Source organism: Chrysemys picta, chromosome 3 (assembly GCF_011386835.1).
Source record: "Chrysemys picta bellii isolate R12L10 chromosome 3, ASM1138683v2, whole genome shotgun sequence".
Taxonomy (NCBI): domain Eukaryota; kingdom Metazoa; phylum Chordata; order Testudines; family Emydidae; genus Chrysemys; species Chrysemys picta.
This window is the reverse complement of record NC_088793.1, coordinates 84,150,500-84,175,964: the sequence shown is the minus strand read 5'-3', so window position 1 is coordinate 84,175,964 and position 25,465 is coordinate 84,150,500. Positions and strand designations below refer to the sequence as shown.

At 39.8% G+C, this 25,465-nt stretch overlaps 1 protein-coding gene and 1 long non-coding RNA gene across 6 annotated transcripts in view; both read right to left on the bottom strand.

The window, feature by feature from the left end:
- FOXO3 (forkhead box O3) overlaps positions 1 to 25,465 on the bottom strand; it is a 146,510-nt gene that overhangs the window by 42,138 nt on the left and 78,907 nt on the right. For 3 of the 5 annotated variants that reach the window (XR_010600083.1, XM_065590197.1, XM_005287653.5), the window contains exon 2: positions 16,338 to 16,463. The exons of the other annotated variants lie outside the window; for them this stretch is intronic. Coding sequence is in view for 2 of the 3 variants with exons in the window: in XM_065590197.1 (XP_065446269.1) it covers positions 16,338 to 16,463 (126 nt within the window). In the remaining variant the exon portion in view is untranslated. The remainder of the gene's footprint in view (positions 1 to 16,337; positions 16,464 to 25,465) is intronic. 5 annotated transcript variants of the gene reach the window in all.
- Positions 19,085 to 25,465, bottom strand: part of LOC135982630 (uncharacterized) — an 83,410-nt gene continuing 77,029 nt past the window's right edge. The window contains exon 2 of the long non-coding RNA XR_010600085.1: positions 19,085 to 25,332. This is a non-coding gene — a long non-coding RNA (uncharacterized LOC135982630). The remainder of the gene's footprint in view (positions 25,333 to 25,465) is intronic.

Sequence of the window (25,465 nt, the reverse complement as noted above, 5' to 3'; positions counted from 1 at the left end):
GAGTTTGATTTGCCAATATAAAAAGCTTGATTTGGGGGGGGTCTGATATCTTTGCTGTTTCAATTGTCATTTGGAATTACTGGATGCAATGTATGTTGTTTTTTGATATCTGCAGATACACTTTTTGTAAATGTGGTTAGAAACAAAAAGGCTGAAGAGAACACCATCCATTCTGCAGACACTGTAGGCAGTCTTTTGGGTGGATTCCTACTGATTAGTACAATGTTTTTAACAATTTATATTTTATAAATCTTTTGGTATTTTGGAAAACAATTAAGTGTTTAGAAATAGTTTGTGCATCAGGTGCTGCAACATGGATGGTGCTCAAAGTCCCACAGATCTGGGCAATTGTTATATATAGCCCATATTGTGAGATACACCCCATATTGTCTTTTTTACAGTTGATATAACAGACTGGGCTAGAGCACAGCACACAGAACACTGACTACTGAAGCGCTCTGCTGTCAGGATCAAGGCCCAGTGTCGTTTGAGTGGATGAAGAAGCCACCAAAAACATCCCCCTCTGTGCACTACTTGGGGGGTGGCGGGGAGAAGAGCGAGGTTCCCTCACCATCAGTAGAATGGGGAGGGATGGAGTTGCCAATCCCCTCTTTGCGGACAAGAGGTGGAGGAGGAGGATAGAGCAATGTATTCTACAGCACAGTGGGCCTGAACTTTGTGACCAATCCCGCTACCCAAGGGTGTGCACACTCGCACTGAATTCTTCTCCAGCAAAACAGAAATTATGGAATAGTGAGAAATATGTGGAGAAATATTTACTAATGTATTTTACTGTCTATTATAGCATCAACTGTTATGCATTATAACCCTTAATTAATCAAAGTCTTCTGTATCTGATGCATGTATTCTCTATGCATTTCAGGCAGCTGCAGAATTTTCATTAGGTCACGGTTGGTTGGGGAATGGGGAGGGGCCTTGCCGCAGAATTTAGGTTTCTGCAGTTTTCTGCACTTGGTTGAAATGGGTGGACCCTGACAATTTGGTGCTATTACAGCTTAAAACCCTTACACATTACACATCCTTCAGTAAACTATTATTCACCAACCTTTTCTATAAGAGGGTTGTACAGTAAGTATACTCCCGTTAATCCGAAATCCATTTATCTGAACCTCCAATTATCCGAATCCCTTTATATGTATGTTCTTGTTTCCTGATTTTGGTCATTGATTCATTTTTAATGTTTATGTCCAAGAATCAGAGTGTGCGTGTGCTGGAAGAGTGGTGTTACTATAGTTGAGATTTGCTAACAATCCTAAATCGACCCTCAGTTCTAGAAAAGCTTGATTTTTTACTAAAATGATCAACAGTGAAAGAGTTAATGTAGATATAAAAGCAGTCATCATTAGTGTTCAGATTTAACTCACTGAGATGAATAGGAGGAACTCACTGCTCACGGAGCTCTGTTTGTCTGTCTGCTGACTCAATGAGGCGGCTCTGCACTGATCTCACACAAAACGTTTTCTTCACAACAAAAAGGATTGAAATGATTTCTTTTCAAAACAAAGCTTTAATTTCTGTAGTAACCATGGAGATCCCCAAAGATGTTGATACGATGAACTATTGTACAGAAACTCTGAATCCCTATCAATGATCAATGTCATTAGCATGTATGTCTTTTATTTTTCTTTTAAAAATAGTTATTACTTAAAATGTTTTCCCCATGATAACCTCTGAGATTATATCACATTATGTTTATATAGCACCTTAATAGGAAAGTACAATTCTCCCTCTCAATTCAAGAAAGTCCCAGGAAAAGAGCAGGCACACACATCACTAATCACAATATTATTCAGTGTAACACTCAAAAATAGTTACCCTGTTCACCGTGGGTTCGATCCAATGCCCACTGAAGTTAATGAAAGAATTCTAATAGACTTGAATGATCTTTGGGCTGGGCATCATGTAAACATTCCAGTTTTATTCTAAGGCAAATTCTTGGCTTGCAGATTTTTAAACTACAAGAGTGTATTTCCTCTGATTACAAAAAAAAAAAAAAAAAAAAAAAGAAAAAAAGAAGAAGAAAGAAAACCACCATAGCAAATAGCTCACACATTTTTGTGGGAACTGAAGTACTAAATAGCTATTTTCTTTCTTTCTCAATATGGCCTTTACTATACATACTATACTCCTTAGATGAACATGTAGGTTTCCTTTCATACTGTTCTAAATAAATGTGAGTAAGTGCTGCTATGGCCTATAATAATCCACTGCTAGAAATATTAGTTTTACATGAACTATCATTAGGGTGAGTCAATGCTAGACCACCTATTATAAATACACACATTTTATTGAAATGTGCCAAGCCTAGGAAACGTGACTAAACTAGTTATTCTATAACAAGATTAACCATACTGTAGGAGGTAAAGAATAAAACTAATCAGCTCCATTTGTATTTATAAAAAGCAACAGAGGGTCCTGTGGCACCTTTGAGACTAACAGAAGTACTGGGAGCATAAGCTTTCGTGGGTAAGAACCTCACTTCTTCAGATGCAAGTGGAGCATAAGCTTTCGTGGGTAAGAACCTCACTTCTTCAGATGCAAGACTTCTGTTAGTCTCAAAGGTGCCACAGGACCCTCTGTTGCTTTTTACAGATTCAGACTAACACGGCTACCCCTCTGATACTTGTATTTATAAGCATCCCAAAAGCCCAATAACTGTCTCATGCAAACAGACCTGCTGACTTGCAGGATCAGACTCCAGTTTTATACAATAATATATATATTTTAACCACTATATAAGGTAATGAAAGATTAAAATAGTAAGTAATACTACCATTATGGGTAATGGCAAAAAAGCTGTCATTAAAGTATTTTTAACATGTGCCAAGAACATCTGAGATTACCACTGCTTTTCCCTATACCAAACAGGAGACATCTGTGCTAGTGATTGGCAAAATTTTGACTTTTTCATGGTGTCTCTGTTGGTTAATATATCATATTAACAATGCAACCTTTACAAGGGAATGCCTGATTTACAAAAGCGTAATAATGTGCTGAGTTTAGTTCAGCAAAGAGTTAACTCTGAAATAGTAGGTCAGCAATAGATTGTTAAATATGTGGACTGTATTAATCAGAAGCACTCAGCTGCACATATTAACTTTCAAATCTGGTGACAGTATATAGCTAACATGTGACTGATTAGAGAAATAGATCAACACGTTGTAAACTGACCAAGTTTCAGCAGGCCTGTACAGGCCCTTCAAAAGCTGGCATGGAGTAACAGTTCTCCTAGCAAGAGGCTTTACTACCTCCTGCATTGTCCTCAGCCTTTCTATTAGGAAGACTAAACTGAATCAGGAACCCTGCTCTGAGCTATTTAAAACAGATAAGTAGTTTATTATTGAACCAGAAAAGATGATCTACTTTAAAAAAAAATTTGGATTTTAAAATATGATTCATTTCAGCTGGCTGTGGGCAAAGCAATAGTAACATTCTGTTTGACAACCCCAAGACCATGGTGCAAAACAACTTAAGGAAGCATTTGAAATGTGATTTTTAATTTTTCTTTTTACAATGGGTCTGATTCTGTGGTCTCTACACAAGCAAAAACTCCCGATGGCTCCCACAGGAATTTATGCCTGTATGAGAAATGCAGAATTGTAACCAGAATTATTTACAGGAGGCCAAATAGTTGAATGAGCTTAAAAAGTTGGTATGGAAGTGATGGATGAGTGAATTAAACAGTTTGAAAAATGGGCATCTCCCCTTAAAAAAAAAAAGTTGAAGGTGACTATAGGATACCAACAAGTATGTAGCCTGCACCATTCTCAAGCTGTAATGCTAGCTATAAAATATTAAAATGTTTTTAAAATTACAAATCAACTAGTTTTCATCTTGAGTTGTAATTATTCCACTCCCAGTATGTCAGAGAACACACAAGCTTTGTCTACACTAAAGTTTTCCCCCATTTTAGGAAACAAGTATTAAGCACTGTATTTGGGAAATAAATTTTAAAACAGGTTTATAATTGGTTTCTGCAAACACACATTAAATGCATGGTATGCCAAATGTTGTGGGTGGGACATAAATGTCTTTAAACCATTTTTAAAATTGTTTGAGACAGTAGATACACAGCCCTATTTAGTACTCTTTACTTCAACTTCCCTCAGTATTGCATGAGAAAAGAGTAAGAGATCTGAAGAGGGCTTTCAGTCTCAAGAACAACACTATCCAGTCCCAATTAATAGTTTAAACACAGTGATGCACTCTCCACACTCTCTGGCATAATAGTATTTAACCTGTATATGTAGGACCCTTTTAAAAAATCATAGGGTAGATGGGGCCAGGGTCGCTGTATGACTGACTATCACTTTGGTGTATATAGTGTTATTGTGGTTGTGTTGGTCTCAGGATATGAGAGAGACAAGGTGAGTGAGGTAATATCTTTTATAGGACCAACTTCTGTTGATGGGAGAGACAAGCTTTCGAGCTACACAGAGCTCTTCTTCAGGTCTGGGAAACTTAGGGCTTGTCTTCATGTACAGCGCTACAGCAGTGCAGCTGTAGCACTGCAGTGAAGATGCTAGGATACGACACTGACAGGAGAGCTTGTCCTGTCGTGTAGTTAATCCAGCTCCACGAGAGGCAGTAGCTCTGTTGACGGGAGAAGCTCTCCCATCAACATAGTGCTGTCTATATGGGGGAGGGGGAGAAGAAATTAGGTTGGTAAAACTACCTCACTCAGGGGTGTGGATTTCTCACACCCCTGACTGGTGTAATTACACCAATATAGGTATAGTAGTGACCTGGCCTCACTCAGAGTGTCATAGCTAAATATAAGGTGGAACAGATTGTTTAGTGTAAGTAGTTAACACATATTTCAAAAGACTATTCCAGGTTAGGTGGCCCATTAACGCCCACTCAGTTACTGGGAGGAAAGGAAGTGGGGGGAAGCAGCTGGGAGGAAGTTGTTAGTAGGTTATGGATTGTTGTAATAAGCCATAAATCCAGTGTGTCTATTCAGGCAATGATTTTTAGTATCTAGTCTCTGTATCTGACCTATCCAGTCGTTATCCTCAAAGGAAACCTGCACAACACTTTCAAAAGACGAGCCTGGAAGCTTAAATGCACAGCTTTGCTAGACACTAAAAATCATGGACTGACCAGAGACTGTGGATTTATGGCTTATTACAACAATCCATAACCCACTAACAAACCCTCAGCTGCCCCCCCCCCTTTCATTTTCTTTCCCTTCCTTTCCTCCCTATGACTGACCGATGGGGCCACTTTACCATGAATGGACCCTTGAAATGTGTGTTGACTACTTATGCTAAATAATCTGTTCCACCTTGTATTTAGCTGTGACACTCTAGGTTTCCTAGACATGAAGAAGAGCTCTGTGTAGCTTGAAAGCTTCTCTCTCTCTCTCTCTCTCTCACTAACCAAGGTTGGTTCAATGAAAGAAATTACCTCACCCACCTTGTCCCTCTAATATCACTTTTGTGAACATACAGGGCCAGATCCCCAGTTGGTGTAAACTGATTTGGCTCTATTGACTTCAGGTAACTGATTCTGCACTCCTTGCATATTCTAAGTTCTCACAGACAATAGTGGGAGTTTTGGAGACACTCGTTATACCGGATAAAGTCCTTAATCAGAGTAAATGGATTTAAACTTCCAGTGCCTTTTTCCCTTTAAATTAGTCTCACATGATTCATCTCAGGAACTGTTTTTGCTTTAATCAAACATACTGGTTTCACTAGATTTTTTTTTAAACCACAGGAGGTAAAATATGCCTCATGACTGACAACATGAAAGGTGGGTGAGGTAATATCTTTTACTAGACCAACTACAACACTGCAGATAGCACGGAAGGTGACACTTACTATATTTTCAGTGAATCACCCTTTTAATACAGCAAGCAGGATGTTCCCATGGTGTCTGTTCTGCATGAAGCACCACCAACCAGGAAACCCCAGAGTCAAGGCAAAATGAACAGGTAAGGAAAGTCTATTTTCATTGACTATTTACTTTACTTGAGAAACTAGTATCATTGTAGGTTAAGTGTTGACTCTAAAGCTAGGTCATCAGAGTGTTTAAATACGTCCAACACATTATTAGCACCACACCCTGACACCAAATCCTGAATAGCAAAGTGATGAATGGAGTCATTTCGTGTTCCAAATGTGAACCTGTAACACAGTAATCATTTATTTTGAAACTGAGATTAGGACAATAGTGGTATCTTAAGATTTATGTTACTTAATATTTGTGTTTCAGGCCTTTTTAAAAAGTGAAGTAAAATACTGAATAACTTAGGACCAAATCCAGTTCGCAATCAAAACATGCTGATTTCAACAGGATTACATGGAGTGTATGTCAAGGCAAAATTTGGCCCTTAAAGTTGGATAAATCCAGAACTCTACTCAGAATGCAAGGTAATGCATTCCAGGACCTTGATTCTGTAAATAGTTGTGGTCTTTGTGATACATTAATACGCGCATACAACAAGCAACATCACTATCATATATTCATTTATTCTGATAGCATCTGGAAGCCCCAGTCAGGATGGAGGCACCGTTATGCGAGGCATTGTACAAATAAAGAATATGACATTGTCTCTGCCCCAAAAACTTATAATTCCATAGACAAGACAGACAAACAACAGTATATCATGCACAAGAAACAATTAAACCAAGACACCACCATCACAACAAAAAATAGTTTACAAGTATAAAATAGGATAGCTTCACTTTCATTTGTTAGGCTTTGTTTTGTTCCCACAAACTGCTCCCCTACTACCACCCTTTATGTACAGCTGTTCCAGATAATCTGGTCTATCATTACCCATCCAAAGTGTCCGCCCCTCCGGTCTCCTCACTTCACAAAAAGAGCTCCCTGCCCTAGACAAAATGAGCAGGGATCTTGCTAACATGTTTGCTTTTCTGGTTGTGTTATTGTTTGTATGTTCTCTTGCTGGCCCCCAAGCTTTTGAAGGCATATGCTCTCTGATGCTGCCGCTGCTCTGCCTCTTGGGGGTCCTGGCCCCATGCCCAGGAGATAAGAGAATGCATGCCCAACATGCTGCCCTCAGAGGGAAGGGAAGTCAATGGGATTGCTCATGCACTTAAAGTTAATCACATGTTAAGTATTACAGGACCAAGACCTTTGTAAGACAGACTTTAATGGAGAATATCAAGAATCATGATCTCTGTGATTCATAGATTCCAAGGCCAGACGGGACCATTGTTATCATCTGGTCTGACCTCCTGTGTAACACAGGCCAGGGAATTTCCCTAATTATAATTCTTACAGCAGATCTTTTAGGAAAACATCCAATATTGATTTTAAAATGGTCAGAATCCACCATGACCCTTGGTAAGTTGTTCCAATGGTTAATGACTCTCACTTAAAAATTTACACCTTATTTCCAATGTGAATTTGTCTAGTTTCAGCTTCCAGCCATTGGATCATGTTATACCTTAATGGGCTCTGTCTCAAGCTCTGTACAGGGTGAAAATATACCATATTAATTATTTTCAGCAGAAATTGGTTCTTCAAGTCTATCCAATCACAGCTATCATATAATCCTAGCAGCTCTTCAGAAGCAGAGTGACAACTGAGATGTTCCCTAATGCTAACTTGGGGACACCAAAAAAAAAGGAGAAAGAGAAGAAAAAAGGAACCCCCACGGAGCTAAATGCAATATAATGTCATCTTTTTATAAGGTTAACAAGTCAGCTGCTTCAGCTTGTGAATTGCTGCCATCATCATAAGTACAATAAGATGACCCTGGACAACATCTCAGTCTAGCTCTCTTTCTCCAGTGACATATAAAGGAGGAGAATGAGATTGGGCGACAGCCCAGTCTTTCAGCATGTTCTGAACATTCATGAAAATGGTTAGTGATAGCCACATACGGTTTCAGTAGAAGAAATATCAGTGTTGTCAACAAAGAGGGGGGAGGGAGGGAGGGGAAAGGGAACAGATGGGGAACTTGTAAACTTGTATTTTCCTGCATCCGTAGCAGCTGCTATCTTCGTCAGCTGTTGCCCTCTGTGATGTTCTGTCTGTACCAACGGGAGTAGAGGGAATTTTGGTTTCTCTTGTTTAATTAACATTTAAGAATTTCTCCCCCCTACCCAAATGAGTGCATTATAATCAGATAAAATCAAAATAACAATCCCCCCATCAGCTATAAGCATAAAGGAGCTCCTTCTCTCCAGAGACCCAATCTCACAAGGTAGTGGGCACCTGAGTACCATACCCCTAGCACCCAGAGGATGGAGTCTCTTATGAGCTATATTTTAGCAAGATTACTTTACAAGGGGCCATATTCTGGCAGGTGCTACACACAGGCACATGCCAGAAAACATATGTCCAGCAGGAGACTCCATAGGCCCTCTGTATTAGGAGGCACAATATGTACTTATAATGCATTAGGCAGCTCTGGAGCGTGATTCTCCATTACTCTGCACCTTACGTATTATTATTATTACTTATATGTATTACAATAGCAACTCAGAGCCCAAGGCATGGACCAGGATCCCATTGTGCTAGGTGCCACACACACACACACACACACACACACACACACACACACACACACACACAAAGTTGGTCCCTGTCCCAAAGAGCTTACTATCTGGCCATTTACACCAGTGCACAGTGAGTGCATGGTAGGGGAAAACTGCTACCATTCTGATTGGTAGTGTACTATGTATTCACTTAGCACTAGCTTAAATGACTTCACAAGATGCAGGAGAACAGAAAATTGGGCCCCTTGTGCAGATGATTCCTGCCAACAGTGTAGTCATGTGGCTCCTTAGAAATGCTGCCAACTTGCACATTAATTCTGCTTTTGCAGTGTATGTGTGCGTCCTTTTCAGGGAGCCATTTCACTTTTTTCCAGTGTTTGACCCCAGTGTTGCAAAATTTCTACTTAATAAACTCCTTGTACCCACAGTATTCTTTAACAGTGTTTCACCTAATTTAAACCACTTTATGACTGTTATCCTAAAATCTGGCCAAGTTACTTCGACCATTTTAACCAGAATCATAGTGTGGTCCTGATCTGCAAGCCCTTACTCACAAGAGTAATCTTTGCTCATGTGAAAAGTCCCATTCACCTTAACAGAACACTTGATATGAGAAAGGTTTTGCAGGATCAAGTCCTATGCTTGAAGACAGGATTATCTCTTCCCACCCCTTCTCCCTCAGCTCTTGCATGCAGTATACAATGTTCTCTTCATTACTTTGACAGTGTCTTTATGGCTTTAGACCTGTAACAAGAAAAACAGAATATGCAAGTCCTGTGATTCAAGGGTATTTAAAAAAGAAAAAAGGGCAACTGTTACTCAGAATCTTCCAAGAGAAAGAATGTGTGTGTGCCAAGAGGCAAAGAGTTCATAGTCTGAAATTCAAAGGCCTTTCAGGAAAGATTATCTCAATATACTTTCAGACACTAATTGAAACTAGTCACATTCTGGTATTGTTCTGTTGTTTTTTTCATAACTTATTTCTGTACTTGGTGCAAGGTACAACATTTACTGTACTCTTTACGTGCATTTACACATCAAATGATGCTGGAATGATACTGGATTGCTGCCGTATGTCGAAATAATATATACTCTGAAAAATTATCATCAACAATTAGAATGCCATAAAATTGCTCAATGGTTCAACCTCGTTCACCCTGTGTGGGATTTTGGCCAGTGGACACAAAGAGCTTTCTTTAGCTACCTCTCCCTTCCCATGAATCAGAACATTACTTTAATTTAATATAATGCTGTTTGTGGTCATATGTGACAAAAAACAGAATGACTGTAGGAAAATAGGTCCATTTCTCAGGCTGCCTGAAATCCAACACACATGCTCTGCCCCAAAAAACCCACAAAGCTAGAGCTTGCATGTTTACATTACAATTGTAGCAAAAAGGGGGAAAATGTAAGTAACCTGTTTTCAATGCATACAGAATAGAACGGCTGCCAACAGATTTTGGCAACAACCAGCAAATTAAGAACATCTGACTTGTTTCACTCTCAGGTTTCCATTAGTCTCTAGTAGCTGGAAGTCAGCTCAGGATAAAAGAGGTATAGAAGTGCAAGGCACCTGCAACTCTCAGTCTGCCAGGAGCATGGTTGTGTGGAGCCAGCCCACACTGACCCAAAAGTCAGCAGCAAAGGCTGGGGAGGGAGCAACGTACAATAACCATGAGACAAAATACTCTGCTAGTGGGGAAGCAAATGAGAACATAAGAACAGCCATACTGGGTCAGACCAATGGTCCATCTAGCCCAGTAACTTGTCTTCAGACAGTGGCCAATGCCAGACTCTTCAAAGGGAATGAACAGAACAGGCCATTATCAAGTGATCCATCCCTCGGTATCCTGTGTCAGCATCTGGCAGTCAGAGGCTTCAGGACACCCAGAGCTAATAGCTACTGGTGGACCTATCCTTCATGAACTTATCTAATTCTTTTTTCATCTAGTTATGCTTTTGGCCTTCACATCATCTCCTGACAACAAGTTCCACGGGTTAACTGTGTGTTGTGTGAAGAAATACTTCCTTTTGTTTGTTTTAAACCTGGCTATTGATTTCATTGGGCAACTCCAGGTTCTTGTGTTATGTGAAGGGATAAATAACACTACCTTATTCACTTTCTTCTCACCAGTCATGATTTTATAGACCTCGATCATATCCCCCTTTAGTCATCTCTTTTCCAAGCTGAACAGTCCCAGTCCTTAAAATCGCCTCATACAGAAGCAGTTCCAAACCCTTAATCATTTTTATTGCCCTTTTCTGTACCTTTTCCACTTCTAATACATCTTTTTTAAGATGTGGCAACCAGAACTGCGCACAGTATTCAAGGCACGGGTGTACCATGGATTTATATAGTGGCATTATGATATTTACTGTCTTATTATCTATTCCTTTCCCAATAGTTCCTAATATTCTGTTAGATTTTTTGACTGGCACTGCACATCGAGTGGATGTTTTTAGAGAACTATCCACAATGACTCCAAGATCTCTTTCTTGAATGATAACAGCTAATTTAAACCTCATCATTTTGTATGTGTGGTTGGGATTGTTTTCCGATGTGCATTATTAGTTTGCATTTATCAGCACTGAATTTCATCTGCTATTTTGTTCCCCAGTCACCCAATTTTGTGAGATCCCTTTGTAACTCTTCACAGTCTGCTTTGGACTTAACTATCTTCAGTAAATTTGTATCATCTACAAACTTTGCCACCTCACTGTTCATGCTTTTTCCAGATCATTTATGAATATGTTGAACAGCACTGGTCCAAGTATAGATCTCTGTAGGACATTGCTATTTACCTCTCTCCATTGTCAAAACGGACCATTATTCCTGCCATTTGTTTCCTTTTCACCAGGGTACTGATCCACAAGAGGATCTTCCCTCTTATTCCATGACTGCTTAGTTTGCTTAAGAATCTTTGGTGAGGGGCTTTGCCAAAGACTTTCTGAAAGTGTAAGTATACTTCATCCACTGGATCCCCCTTGTCCACATGTTTGTTGACCCCCCTCAAAGTATAGAGTGGTGAGGTATGATTTCCGTTTACAAAAGCTGTGTTGACCCTTCCCCAAAAAATCGAGTTCTTCTATGTGTCTGATAATTCTCTTTTCTACTATAGTTTCAACCAATCTGCCTTGTATTGAAATTAGGCTTACCGCCCTGTAATTGCCAGGATCGACTCTGGAGCCTTTTTAAAAAATTGGCATCACATTAGCTATCCTCTGGTCAACTGGTTCAGAAGCTGATTTATATGATAGGTTACTACCACAGCTAGCAGTTCTGCAGTTTCATATTTGAGTTCCTTCGGCACTCTTGGGTGAACCCCATCTGGTCCTGGTGACTTATTACTGTTTAATTTATCAATTTGTTCCAAAACCTCTTCTACTGAGATCTCAATCTGGGACAGTTCCTCAGATTTGTCATCTAAAAGGAATGGCTGAGGTGTGGAAATCTCCCTCACAACCTCTGCAGTGAAGATCAATGCAAAGACTTCATTTAGCTTCTCCGCAACGGCCTTATCTTCCTTGAGTGCTCCTTCAGCACCTTGATCGTTCAGCGGCCCCACTGATTGGTTTGGCAAGCTTCCTACTTCTAATGTACTTAAAAAAAATTTTGCTATTAGTTTTTGAGTCTTTTGCTCACTGTTCTTCAAGTTCTTTTTTGTCCTGCCTAATTATACTTTTACACTTGACTTGCCTGAGTTTATGCTCCTTTCTATTTTCCTCATTAGGATTTGACTTCCAATTTTTAAAAGATATCTTTTCGCCTCTAACTGCCTCTATTACTCTGTTGTTTAGTCATGGTGGCATTTTTTTGGTCCTTTTATTTTTTTTTAACTTGTGATATTCACTTAATTTGAGCCTCTATGGTGTTTTAAAAAAAGTTTCCATGCAGCTTGCAGGCATTTCACTCTTATGACTATTCCTTTTATAATTTCCATTAAACTAGCCTCCTCATTTTTGTGTAGTTTCCCTTTCTGAAATTTAATGCTACTGTGATGGGCTTCTTTGGTATCTTCCTCCCCCCGCAAAAGGATGTTAAATTTAATTATATTATGGTCACTATTACTGAGCAGTTCGGCTATATTCACCTTTTGGACCAGATCCTGTGCTCCACTTGGCTCTAAATCAGGAATTGAACTTGTGGGTTCCAAGATTAGCTGCTCCAAGAAGCATTCATTAATGGTGTCTAGAAACTCTACCTCTGCATCCCGTCCTGAGATGACATGTACCCAGTCAATACGGAGATAGTTGAAATCCCCCATTATTATTGAGTTTTCTATGTTTATAGTCTCTCTAATTTCCCGGAGCATTTCACAATCGCCATCACCATCCCAGTCAGGTGATCAGTAGTATTCTCCTACTGCTATATTCTTATTATTCAAGCATGGAATTTCTATCCATAGAGATTCTATGGTACAGTACAAGTCATTTAAAGTACAAGTCTGAAACCTGTCATTTAAAATATTATTATATTTGACTCTATGCTTTCTTTCACACATCATGGTCACGCTGGTGGAGGAGTGGCTACTCTATCATTCCTGTATATTTTGTACCCTGGTATTACCATGTCCCATTGATTGTCTTCATTCCACCAAGTTTCTGGGATGCCTATTATATCAATATCCTCCTTTAATACCTGGCACTCAAGTTTAACCATCTTAGTATTTAGACTTCTAGCACATGTATACAAGCACTTTTTACTATCACTTTTTAGTTGTCTGCCTTCATGTGATGTGATTCAATGGGACTCCTTTTTTGTTTGACAGTTTCTCTTCAGTTCCCACATGTACTTTATCCTCTCTTCTTTACTAGAATAGAGAATACTTATTAATAGATCCTCCCCTATGGGATGTCTGTGTTCGAACCATGTGAACTCTGTACCTGTCAGCTTTCCCCCAGTCCTTAGTTTAAAAACTCTTCTATGGCTTTTCAATTTTACATGCCAGCAATTTGGTTCTGGTTTGGTTAAGGTGGAGCCTATCCTTCCTGTAAAGGCTCCCATTTTCCCAAAAGTTTCCCCAGTTCCTAATAAACTAAAACCCTTCTCCCTACATCACTCTCTTATCCATGCATTGAGGTCCTGCAGTTCTCCCTGTCTAACTGGCCCTGTGCATGGAACTAGAATTATTTCAGAGAATGCTACCATGGAGGTCCTGGGCTTTACTTTCTTACCTAGCAGCCTAAATTTGGTCTCCAAGACCTCTCTTCTACCTTTCCCTATGTCACTAGTCCCAACATGTACCAACACTGCACTGCACATATAGGGCCTGTCCAGTCCATTCGATCACAGGTGGAAACCAAGAGAGTTCATTGTGGCATTGCAAATAATTATAAAGTCTGAGCAAACATTAGTTTTCATCTTGCCACACACATATGCAGGTTGAAAGGTAATAAAAGTTCCAAGGATTAACTACTGCTAGCGTTGACAGGAGTCATATGTATTCATCAAAAGTGGAGTCTACCCTTTCATTAGCTCACACTGTCATTTTTGCATTGGGAGAAATTAAAAATCTTATCAACAGAAGATTCAGGACGTCATTATCAGCATATTTTGCTAGTATATTCATTGCAAAATAATCCAATATGCTGGCTAAACACTAGTCTCAATAAGGACCAGATCCTACAGTGTGCTGAGTGCCCATTGTGAGGTGCAGAGTTCACTTCAACTCCCACTGACTTCAACAGGAGATGAAAGCTCTCCACATGATCAGCCATTTAGTCACTGCTGACAGTTGAATTTGGCCCACAAAGCACAAACATTTCTCTCATAGACTTACTGTGGTCCTACAGGGCAAGGGACAAAAGTTCAGTTACTTTAGTTCATTTTTTAAAAAAACATCTAAATAAAAGAATAATTTTATTCCCATTACAAGCAGAATTGGGTTTTACATTGTGTTCCACTGAGAAAAATTACAATGACTGATCCTGTTGTGAGCCTGAGAGGGTAGCTGTGGTGGTATCTGTTTAACAGCACAGACTCACATGCCATTTTGAACATGCTGCAATCTTTTGTTCATACAGCTGAGTCTTCCACGTAAACCCCTTGACATTATAATCAAACCATGTAGTAGAAGTACTGTATTCTAAATTTTTACAGATCAACCTTGACCATTAAAGTAGAACAAAAATAGTTTTTAAATTTTTTGTATCTATTTCAGGGATTGGAAATTAAACTAATCCTATAAGACTTATTATATTCTCTCCAAACCTAAAAAGCAGTGCTAGATTGAGGACACTAGGGACAGATATAGCCAGATACCCCATGCACCACAAGTGCTAGAAAACAAATGCTTTACACCACTAAAATGACTGGAGCTGCCATCCTTCAACTGGTACTGTCTTCGCCATCATTTGGATTCCAATAAGAAGCTCTCTCTAGAACTATTAGATCCAGAAACCTCAAAAAAAAAAATTTTTTTTTGGTGAAGGTTTGGATGAAGGTTCAGGATTATTTTATCTAACAGAAAAAGACATAACATTATCCAATGGTTAGACACTGAAACTAAACAAATTCACACTAGAAATAAAGGGAAAATTTTTAATAGTGAGGATAATTAACCATTGGACCAATTTACCAAGAGTCCTGGTAGATTCTCCAACATTTGAAATCTTTAAATCAAAACTGGATGTTTTTCTAGCAGATATGCTATAGCTTAAGCAGAAGTTACTGGGTGAGATTCTATGTCCTGTTATGCAGAAGAACGTATATTCTATGATCCTTTCTGGCTTTAAAATCTATGAATCCAAGTTTGGTTGCCCTGTCCTAGTTTTAATAGTCTTTTCTGCTCTGCTATTACTTTGGCACTTGTAGTAGTGATGAAAGTTAAGAGTTACCACAAGAGATCATAACATGTGACACAATAAGTACTTTGGGGGGAAGGTTTATGTGAGAAAAACTCCAAAACGTTATGTATGAAGTACATTGCTTTCATCCCCATCACAAGAAATGAATAGCATCTTATCTTTGTTTTCTGTGCCACAAAGAACTTAAAAGTGATTGATCTTATCTCGTATTTCAAGTTAGTTATGGTATCTGTTTAGAGGAAGAGGTTCACATGACAGGCTTGAGGCGCTGATGGAAACTTTTTATTGAAATGGTAGCAGCATTCTGCTATCTGGACATAAATAAATTCATGCAAGGATTTTCGAGTGGTTGTTCTTTATCAACCATGGGGCTGTTGATTTATGTAGCAGTTCTTTATGCGACTCTAGATATTAGCATTTATAGAAAGCTGCATTTTTACATACATGACAATGGCCATGAATTTTAAGGGACTATTGCAGTCTTGTGCTAATTTTCACTTGATGTTTTAATATAGTGGTACAGTGACTGACTAAAAAACTATTGAGTGACATGGTTCTGTCTGGCATGTCATGACATCTAGTTTTATACAGCATCACGATGTAAGAGGATTTACATTTATAACAAGAACACATTCTCTACTGCCCTTGCCCCAAGTGACAATTCAGACAAGGTTGTAGGTAACAAAAGTAAACTAAAGCAGGGCAGAAACAAAGGCATTTCGCCATCCTCTCATTATACTGCAGGTCTCATAATTAAAATTAAAAACTATGCAGTGAGGGAACCTAGGATTATGCATATCATCATGAGGGCAACACCTCTGATTGATGTAACCAAATGAGACTTGCCTGCTAATTTGATTTCTGCAACTCATTGCAGCATGTGATGACTGATGGGAGCTGATAACCAAGGACTGACTACGGATATGGATTTTGCAGGGCCCATATGCAGTAAGATATGTTTAACTCCCAATTCTCTCAAAATCTCTGTCCACTTATAACAGTCACTGTGGCTGATAAATCTGCTGTACTCACACAAGGACTCTGTATCAGCAGGACCGAATGAAGCTGTGTAGACAGCAAAAGCCAGAGGGTGCCACTGCCTATTCTTAGAGTAAACATCTTCACAGACCAAGAAAAGATGCAAGGCAAGAAAAAGACCTAGGGAAGGACACAAAACACCATATATCAGAGGTAACAACAACTAATTTCATGCCTCTAAGAGATTGGAAAGAAAACCAAACATTACACCACAGTCTAACTACGAAGGGTTCAAAGTTAAGATGGAAGAAAAAAAAAATCTGGAGGAGGCTAAAGCTGGAAAAAGCCCTTGGTAGAAATTTCCTGAAGGAAAAGGACGGGAAAAGGGTCTACAACATGCAGGATTCCAAGTAACACAAGACTTTTCAAAAAGAATATTGGCAGGATAGATGAGCAATTGAGTTATAAATCACCTGCATTTAAGAAAATCTCCGGATGGGTGCTTGCCAACTAAGTTCCCTTTTCTTTGGAAAGCCAATGGATAGGTAGGAAAATGCAAGGAGAGAAGAAAACCTAAGAACCACGTGTACTGGAAAAGTAGATTTTGAAAATGCCAAAGCTCTCAGAGGAGACCTGAAAAATAACAAAGGAGCCCTGCTCAAATAGAACAGACCCCTAGAACTAGGCACCTTGTATAAGAGGCCCTGCTGGAGTCCTTTTACCCAGGATCCTACTCAGAGGTGTCTTATCTGGAACCACTGTCTTGTTCTCCTGCTTGTTTTCCCAACACCCTACTTTTAAACTAAACCTACATATTATATAGTAAATATCCCAATAACCAGGTATTCACAAACTATTACAGAGCAGCTCCATGTCCTTCCCATTAAGTTAGTCTCTCCTTTGGATTTTCCTTCTCTTTGTCTTTTAGACTGCAATCTTTTGGGGGGCAGAGTCTATCTTTATCTTTGCATTTTGTACAGCAAGAAGAAATAAGCCAAATAATAACAACAGAGAATATAAAAATAATAATAAAAGTAAAAACCTGGCTCACAGCAGACCAGCTGGATTAAAAAATAACACCACAAATAGACTCACCTCTTCATCATCCCTCTAGCCTTGGTACTCCTGGACCAAGACAAGGAAAGATGACAAAAGGAGACATTATCTCTATCCCCCAACATAAGGAAGGACTGTGTTGAAGTATGAAGGTTTTTCTAAGAATAAAGCAAGCTAGAAAACTAGGTCTATAATTCTGCTCTGAGCCAATGAGTAAATTTACATTTTAGATGTATTTATTTATTTAACTTATTTAGAAAAATCAGATGTTGCCTCTGCTGCATGTACAGTAATTAAAATGCATCAAATGACTAGACAACCAATTGATAAAAGTCAACCCAAAGAAGCTACCCTAGTTATGGCAGAAACTTGTCCTACTCAGGTACACTCCCTTAGACAAAAGCCAGAATAAGTACATATATTACATATATTACTATGTTTTATCTTCCTCCTGACCTTCAGAAAAAAATACCACTATTCAAAAATTACTCAAGGGCATGGCTGTCTAGAAAAAAAAACAGAGTAAATCTTTAGCTCCTGAAGAGATCACCTTACATCAGAAATGTGGTCACTCCAAGTCATGAACAGCCAAGTGGGATCCTTAAAACTGGACATTACAGCTACCGTTCACCCTTAATGAGGCAAAAAAGGATCCAAAACTGAGGGCGGGGGAAGAGTACAACTGCTTAATTGGCATGAGGTCAGAGAAGTGACAAAGAAGTACAGATGGAATGCCCCTCCACATAAAAACTGGTGTGCTATGAATAAAAAAAAAGTCACCTTATCACCACAAGGATACAATAAACCTGTGGGTTGTGAGGTGGAGAGGTGGTTGGATGCTAAGAAGAATAGAAGGAAATACACAAACTAAAAAACATTACCTCTCCTCCCCACTCCAAAACATTACCTCTAACATGGAAACTCTCTAGAAAGGCGAGTTTATTGTAAAGATTCTGGGAAAATATTTTAACTGGTTACCTTCATGTGGATGACTCTCAATGCTGTATCTAAACTGACTCACTCTCTGACACATCTAATCTCCTATTTACTTGCCTGCCAGCTTCTAGCTACACTTTAATATCCTAAAACTGAACTGAATGCTTCAAAGACAAAAATCCTTCCAGGTAACAAGGTCTTTGTTTCCAGATCCACTAGCATTCTTCGCAATTGAGCTCATAACTTTGTTCATACTGGCAGAAATCTTGCAGCGGTCATAAAATTCTCCATCTTCATGGTCTACAAATCTATCACCATCTGTAAAAGACTGCCAGAATTGTCCTTAACTAACTCTGTCTATGCTAAATTAATTAATTAAACAAAACCAAATTAAGACCACTTTAATTCTGTATGAGTGTCCACACAGGGGTTTAATGCAGTTTAAATTTGTACCTTTAGTTCATTTGGATTAATTTTCCTGAGTATCCCTACATAGGCAAGCCCTTAAAATGCTGTGGCCAAAATACTCTTGTTCTGCAAGTAGTTGGATCATACTGGTCCCAAACTTAGTCATACTCATCATTCTCCTGTAAAGTTTAGTTGTTCTCAGTAGTCTCAACCCAACCCCTAGCCCAGAGATCTCCAAACTGTGGGGCATGCCATCCTAGAGGGGCACAGAGGAACATTCAGGGGGGCAGGGTGGGGCCCAGGTCAGCCCCCACAGGGGATGGGGAGGGAGCACCACCCAGCCCCGCTCCAGCCCACTCTCAGCCATGGCTCCGCTCCCGGCAGTGGCTCCACACCCGATCCCAGCCCCACTCCAGGCTTGGCCACTGCTCCATTCCCGACCTCAGACCCGCCCCCAGCTGCCACTCCAGCCTCAGCCCCTTTACTGTTATACATGCCCCCCCACACACACCTCCCCAGGAGCCATGTCCCCGCTCCCCTGGCTCTGGGTGTGTGTGGGTGTGCCACAGACAGGTGTAAGGGGAGGGGAGACGTGACCCTGAAAAGTTTGGGGACCACTGTCCTAGCCTATAGATGCTGAAAAAAATGCCCTTCTGCTTTTCAAAAATTCACCATGGACTTTGTCCATCCTACTACTTAGATTAAATATCCATCTACTCTACATCCACCCTGCTTCACTAATCTTGCCCTCCTCTGTCTCTTCATCACCGGAGGTGGGATGCTCAAGGGTGACTCATTGATTTGCCCCATCTGATATGGAATCTTCTCTCGCCCTCCTACCCACTGATTCACTTTCCCCTCCAGCTCTCCCATTTAAATCTCTTAAACTCTGACCGAGTCTCACTGTAAAGCAGTTTGCAATACCTTCCATGAAGAATGCTATATCAAAATTGTATTGTATTCATAGCACTTACATGTGGATCTGAGTTTCCTCATTTTATGCCTTGGACAGAAAGCTATTATCTATATAAAATGACTTAAGTACCATAAAAGAGAGACAAAGTAAGTGAAGTACTATTTTTACTGGACCAGCTTTTTTTGTTGGAAGGGACAAGCTTTCATAGAGCTATTCTTCAGGTCTGGGGAAGATAACCAGAATGTCTAAGCTAAATACAAGTTGGGAAAGATTGTTAAGTATGAGGGGTTCACTTATGCTACAGGAGACCACTTAAAATGAAGTGGGCAATTAAAAGTTAGCAGGCAGTAGGGTGTTTTACAAATTGTTGTAATGAGCCATAAAACCAGTGTCTTTGTTAAGTCCACGGTTTTTAGTGTCTAGCAGAGCAATTAAATTAAGTTCCCAAGCTCAAGTTTTGAAGGTGTTATGCAGTTTCCTTTGAGAATGAGGACTGAGAGGTCAGATATACAGCGATCACTTTGTGAAAAGCATTCGCCCATGGATGACAAGGTGTTTTTGTCCTATATCATTTTTCTATGCAAGTTCATTTGAGAGTGTAGTTATTGACTGGTTGTTGTTGGGTCATTTGATGCACTGGAGGAAGTATACCGCATATTGTGATAAGCATGTATAGGACCCAGGGATCTTGAAGGGCGTGTTGTGGCGGTGGTGTACTGAACATCATAGCAGTGGAGATATGTCTGCAGGTTTTGCATTTGTTGTTCTGAAAGGGTCTAGTGTTGCTTTGAGTTGGTGAGCCCTACTTTGTGGGGAGTTTGCTTCTGATGATGAGCTTAGCGAGGCTGGGGAGTTGTTCGGAGGCCAGAAGAGAGGGTTCAGGAAAGATTTTCAGGATGTGGTCCCCAGAAAGTATGGGTTGTAACTGTTTGATGATACCCCATTTGGGTTCTTGTGTGGGTGATACAAACATGGCTACCATAAGACAGTTGCTGTAGATAAACACGAGCTCAGAAAACATTTATACCATCTCTGATAGCGGGTAATATCTTGACACTGAATTCTGTACTCCCACAATTTTACACTTCAATCAAAACTGTGCGGGAGGAGGAAAAAAAATCAGAAAAATAAAGAATCACTGTCTTTGCTAGCCCTCCTCCTAAAATCAGGAAAAGAGATGTATCATCAGATATGTAATGTGACAATCTCTCTAAAATAATCTTCCCTATCTGCCTCAAAAGCATTTTAAAACTAATCGTCAGGAACAAAACAAACATACCAGCTAATGTACGATGTATAACTTAAGTGATAAACATAATACACCCACTCAGCCTTTTTACTTGATGTGGTTGGAAACGTCTATGTAGGGTGGAAAAAGTAAAGGTAGGTTGATTTTATTTTTGGCATTAGTTTCAAAGTTTAGACTTTCTACACCAGTTATTTACTCTATCTTTGTGTTGCTTCCAGCCAACAGCATAAAGATGCTTTTTTAGACTCTAACTCTGGAAAACAAAAGATGTATTATCCCCAATTATTTCTCCGCTGCACAGCACTTCCAAGCTACTGCAAGAATAGAATTCAATTCAAAATGCATGATACAAAATAACCCACTCTCTCAATAGCATAGAAAAGCAAGGTAAATCTTGATATAGTCAATAAAGCTCATTGCAACAAAAGCCTTTATTAAACACAGCCTTATCAGAGACCTGTTTGTGGAGCTCTAATTAGTCAAGGGTACAATGTATCACTATTTTAATATCTTAAGCAAAGATTATGAGCCAGATTCGCAGGCGAGGTAAATAGCAGTGTAAATTACAACCCTGGTAATCAGGTGTAAGTTAAATGCTGAGGGGGAAGAAGTAGTAACTAACAAAAGGGTGTGTTAGGAACTGAGACGAAGGCAATCTTGCCTAGTGGTCAGAGCAGGAATTCAGGTCTAATGGGTGGAGCAGGGAGGCCAGGGAACAGAAGTGGGGGTCAGAACCAGAGTCAGTTGTCAATTTCCAGAAGCAAGGGTAGAGCCAGAGTCAAAGACCAGAACAAGGACCCAAAGTTGAGAATCGGAGCCAGGGTCAGACACCAAATGCCAGAGCCAAGGGTTGAGCCAGAGTTAGAAGCAGGGGTCGGAGCCAGAAATGGTAGCCAATGGTCAGAAGCAAGGCATCAGGGCAGGAATCAGAGGAGAGGCAAGGATCAGGGGCAAGGTGGGAGCTAGGAGCAGAGGCGAGGCAGGAGCCAGGAGCAGAGCAGGAACAGGGTTGGATGCAGATTGCAGTAGGTAGGCAAGAGCAGGGTCCAATGATGATGGTGGTGATGCTCCAGCTACTGCAACAAGTCTTCACAGTTGATTGGACAGCCCACCTGGGTCACTTCCTGGTTTAAGTAGCAGGAGTGAGCAAATCAGGCAGCTGCAGGCCTTGGAAGCTCCGACAGGATTTCCCATGGGCCTGGCCTTCCAGGACTGCAGAGATGCTGCTTTGCCCATCTTCCTTGGTGGCAAGGAGGAAATGTCAGAGATCCATGCTGCCCACAGCCCAGGGTCTAGACCTGCACGCTTGGATCCTTACATGGTGGAAGAAAGGGTAATATAAAGTGGATTCCACCAACACTCTCCTGTTGGCTGCTTTTTCAGCCATATCCCCCCTTTCTCTTCTCGGAATATGTGAGACACACACACTAACTGACCAGTGTGCGCCACCATTTACATGAGCACTGAACTTAAAGTTTGCCTACCTGTGCCAACTCTGGACCCATCTTGGGACAGTGCTTTTTAGGCAGGAGTAGGAATAGATTGTAACTCCATTAGTGTGTGTGTGTGTGTGTGTGTGTGTGTGTGTGTGTGTGTGTGTGTGTGTGAGAGAGAGAGAGAGAGAGAGAGAGAGAGAATACATTGGGTGAAGGCATGAGCTGGTGTTTGGGGGGAAGAGGGAAATGTTCAGATAAATCTCTTGACTACTGAAGTTACATCAAGCAATCTCAGATTCTGAAGAGTGTACATTTACTACAACGCAAGGCAGGATTTCAAGGGTTGGCAAAAAGGAACATGTGTCTTTGGTTCCATAGTGACTGAAGAAAAAACTAAAGGCCAAAAGTTCAGCCCGAAATTATGTCAGCTTCTGCCAAGGGCATGGGGCTCCCGGTGGTGAGAAGTCAGCCTGGAAAGGGGTTGCACTGACTCAAGTAATATGAAACCTCTGTTCTGCCAGAAGGTGGCACTGACCACCACTGCCCCCAAAAGTTGGTGGTAGTGACCACTAAAGGACATGGCCAGCGCATTCAAGGGATAAAAGTGATTCAACTCATTCCCCACACAGCCTCTTCTGTAGCTCCATCCACAAGATTAAACTACATCTACATTCCAATCCACAAAATTAAGCTGCCCATCCTTGTCAAAACTTCTGGAGAAGGGCTGCTTGCCTTCCCTTGGGGTGAATCCCTGTTGAGCACAGCAGTCATCGGACGTAGAGAGGATGTAATGCTCATACCGTTCAGGGGTGAATCAAGAACTAAATGTAGATTTTATTGGTACTGAAAGCTGATCATGTTACTGATGAAGAATCTGCTGAATGTTTTCTTAGCATCATATCATACCAATAAGGAATCAGTGTGAATACAGTGTCCTTTCATTAACATCAAGATGAAGGATCTACACACTGCCCTTTGTAGTGGGAAAAGGCAGCTCAAAGACCATGTTAATCTTTTGCTGATAAACACTGGAAAATAATTCACAGTGAGAGGTCCTTAAAATCTGATTGTTTATGAGTTTAGTATCATAGAATATCAGGGTTGGAAGGGACCTCAAGAGGAATATAATATTATGAGCATGAATTACCTTTTGTACTAAGTAGTCCTAAAACTGTACCATGTCCTTCCATCTGTCATGGCAGCAATTTGTAGCTGTGTTGCTACTGCATGCTCTCATTCAAAAAAAAAAAAAAAAAAAAAAAAAAAGTATCATGTAAAAAGTGAATTCTAAAAGTGGCATGGAAGTAGGTGAAGTGCTATTAAAATCAGCAGTTCCATCAATAGTTCATATTGTTTTCATATCCTTCCCCATCCTCCACCACTGTTCTTGAAAGAAGAATGCAAAGAGAAAAAAATGAAAGAAGGGTAGAAAAGATGGAAAGGAGGTACAAAAAAAAAGGGGGGGGGGGGAAATCCACTATTTCCTTGTATTTATTTGTTGCTGTATTAAAACCTTTCAGATGAATTGTATAGTCTTGTACTTAACACCTGCACTTGTATTGAGTGATATGTACTTGAGATGCCCATCATATAAAGAGCTTCCATATTAATAACTATTGAAGATTTCACTGTGTGTTTCCCCTGTATTTCAGGCAGCCTGGCATGCTTTCCAAGTTCCAATAAAAAAAGGATAAATAAACTTCAGTACACGTCTAAAACACAATGATTTTTGTCTTGTTAGACCCTTCTGTTCCCCACCCAACTTAATTTACAGTAAGTTTGAAAAGGTCAGACTTGTCACTGAATGCAATTGCGAGCATGAAAAACTCTAAATGAAATTGCCTGCAGCACAAAAATCAGTACAGAGTTGATTTACTTCTTAGTTAAAAAACAAAAATAAACTCTGCACACAGCATATATTGTTCAAGAGTTGAGCTCAAACATGTTTAAAAACAGATGAACCTGAGGGTGTCATGTAAAAACACAAACTTTGAAGAATCCATTATTCTAACCACTTTACCCTTGGGAATTAGATGCAGAAATAGCTATGCAGCAGTTATTCAGTGGTGATTAGTCACTGCATTAGTGCTGGGAAATCCAAACCTGTACCTCAAAAAAAAAAAAAAAAAAAAAAAATCAGCTATAAAAATACAATGGCCCCTATTCTCCTTTAGCCTTTAGACAGAGCTCCTATAAACAACAATAGGAGTTCAACATGCAGAGAAATAGCAGAATATGGCCTATTATGCCAAGGATTCTTGGAAGTAACTAAATTTTTAAACATACAGCCTCAGACTGAAAAAAAAATGGGGGGGGGGAACCAACCCGCAATGTTATTCCATGTGCAATTTTAAATTATTAAACATTTTCACTTGACACTGAATTTAACATAACACCAAAGTAGAGCAAATTAAGTTTTTATGCTGCTTTCAAGGAGTAGGTATTAGAAAGGGACAGGAAAAGATGCAAGATATGAAGTGACGATAATATCATTTGAAATGCTCTTCACTCCCTTCAAAGTGGCTCTTGGCTTTAAAACAGTCAGATATAAAGAGACTTTTACAACTTTCCTCCTAACTATATGATAACTGTTTATTACCCATGTGGTAACGCTTTTTTGAAACACTCTCAAACTCTTTCCCAAGTTCAATACTACCCCCCACCACGATGTGACAAAAGCACGGGTCAACTTTGATTAACAAAGTAAATAAAAAATTGAGAACTAGAACACAGTTTGGTGCTGTAGAAGTGGAGTTGCAGTAGAACTTCAAAAGGATCAGAGGCTTAGGAAGAAGTCACAAACATCAGAAAGATGAAATAAAGAAAAAAATGAACAAGTTGTGAATACAGACTATTGCATGACCAGGATCCGGGGAAAATGAAAAATAAGCTGAAAAATAGAACACACACATACAACTCATCTTAAAAATCCTAGTCAGCAAAATTCTTCTTGTAATCTGCTCTGCACAGACGTTAGTTGAGATATCAGAGCCATATACTGGCCTTGTGCAGCAGCGTGGTAGAGATAGAGTTCTGACAACTCAAAGTCTGAAAGAAGAAATAAAGAGGGGAAGGGGAAAATATCAAAAGATTCTGTTGTCTGCTTCATTCCCTTCAATCAGACGTGCAACTCAAAAAAAAAAATCCAATAAATCTGCAACTAAGTCCAGTATTCAATTTA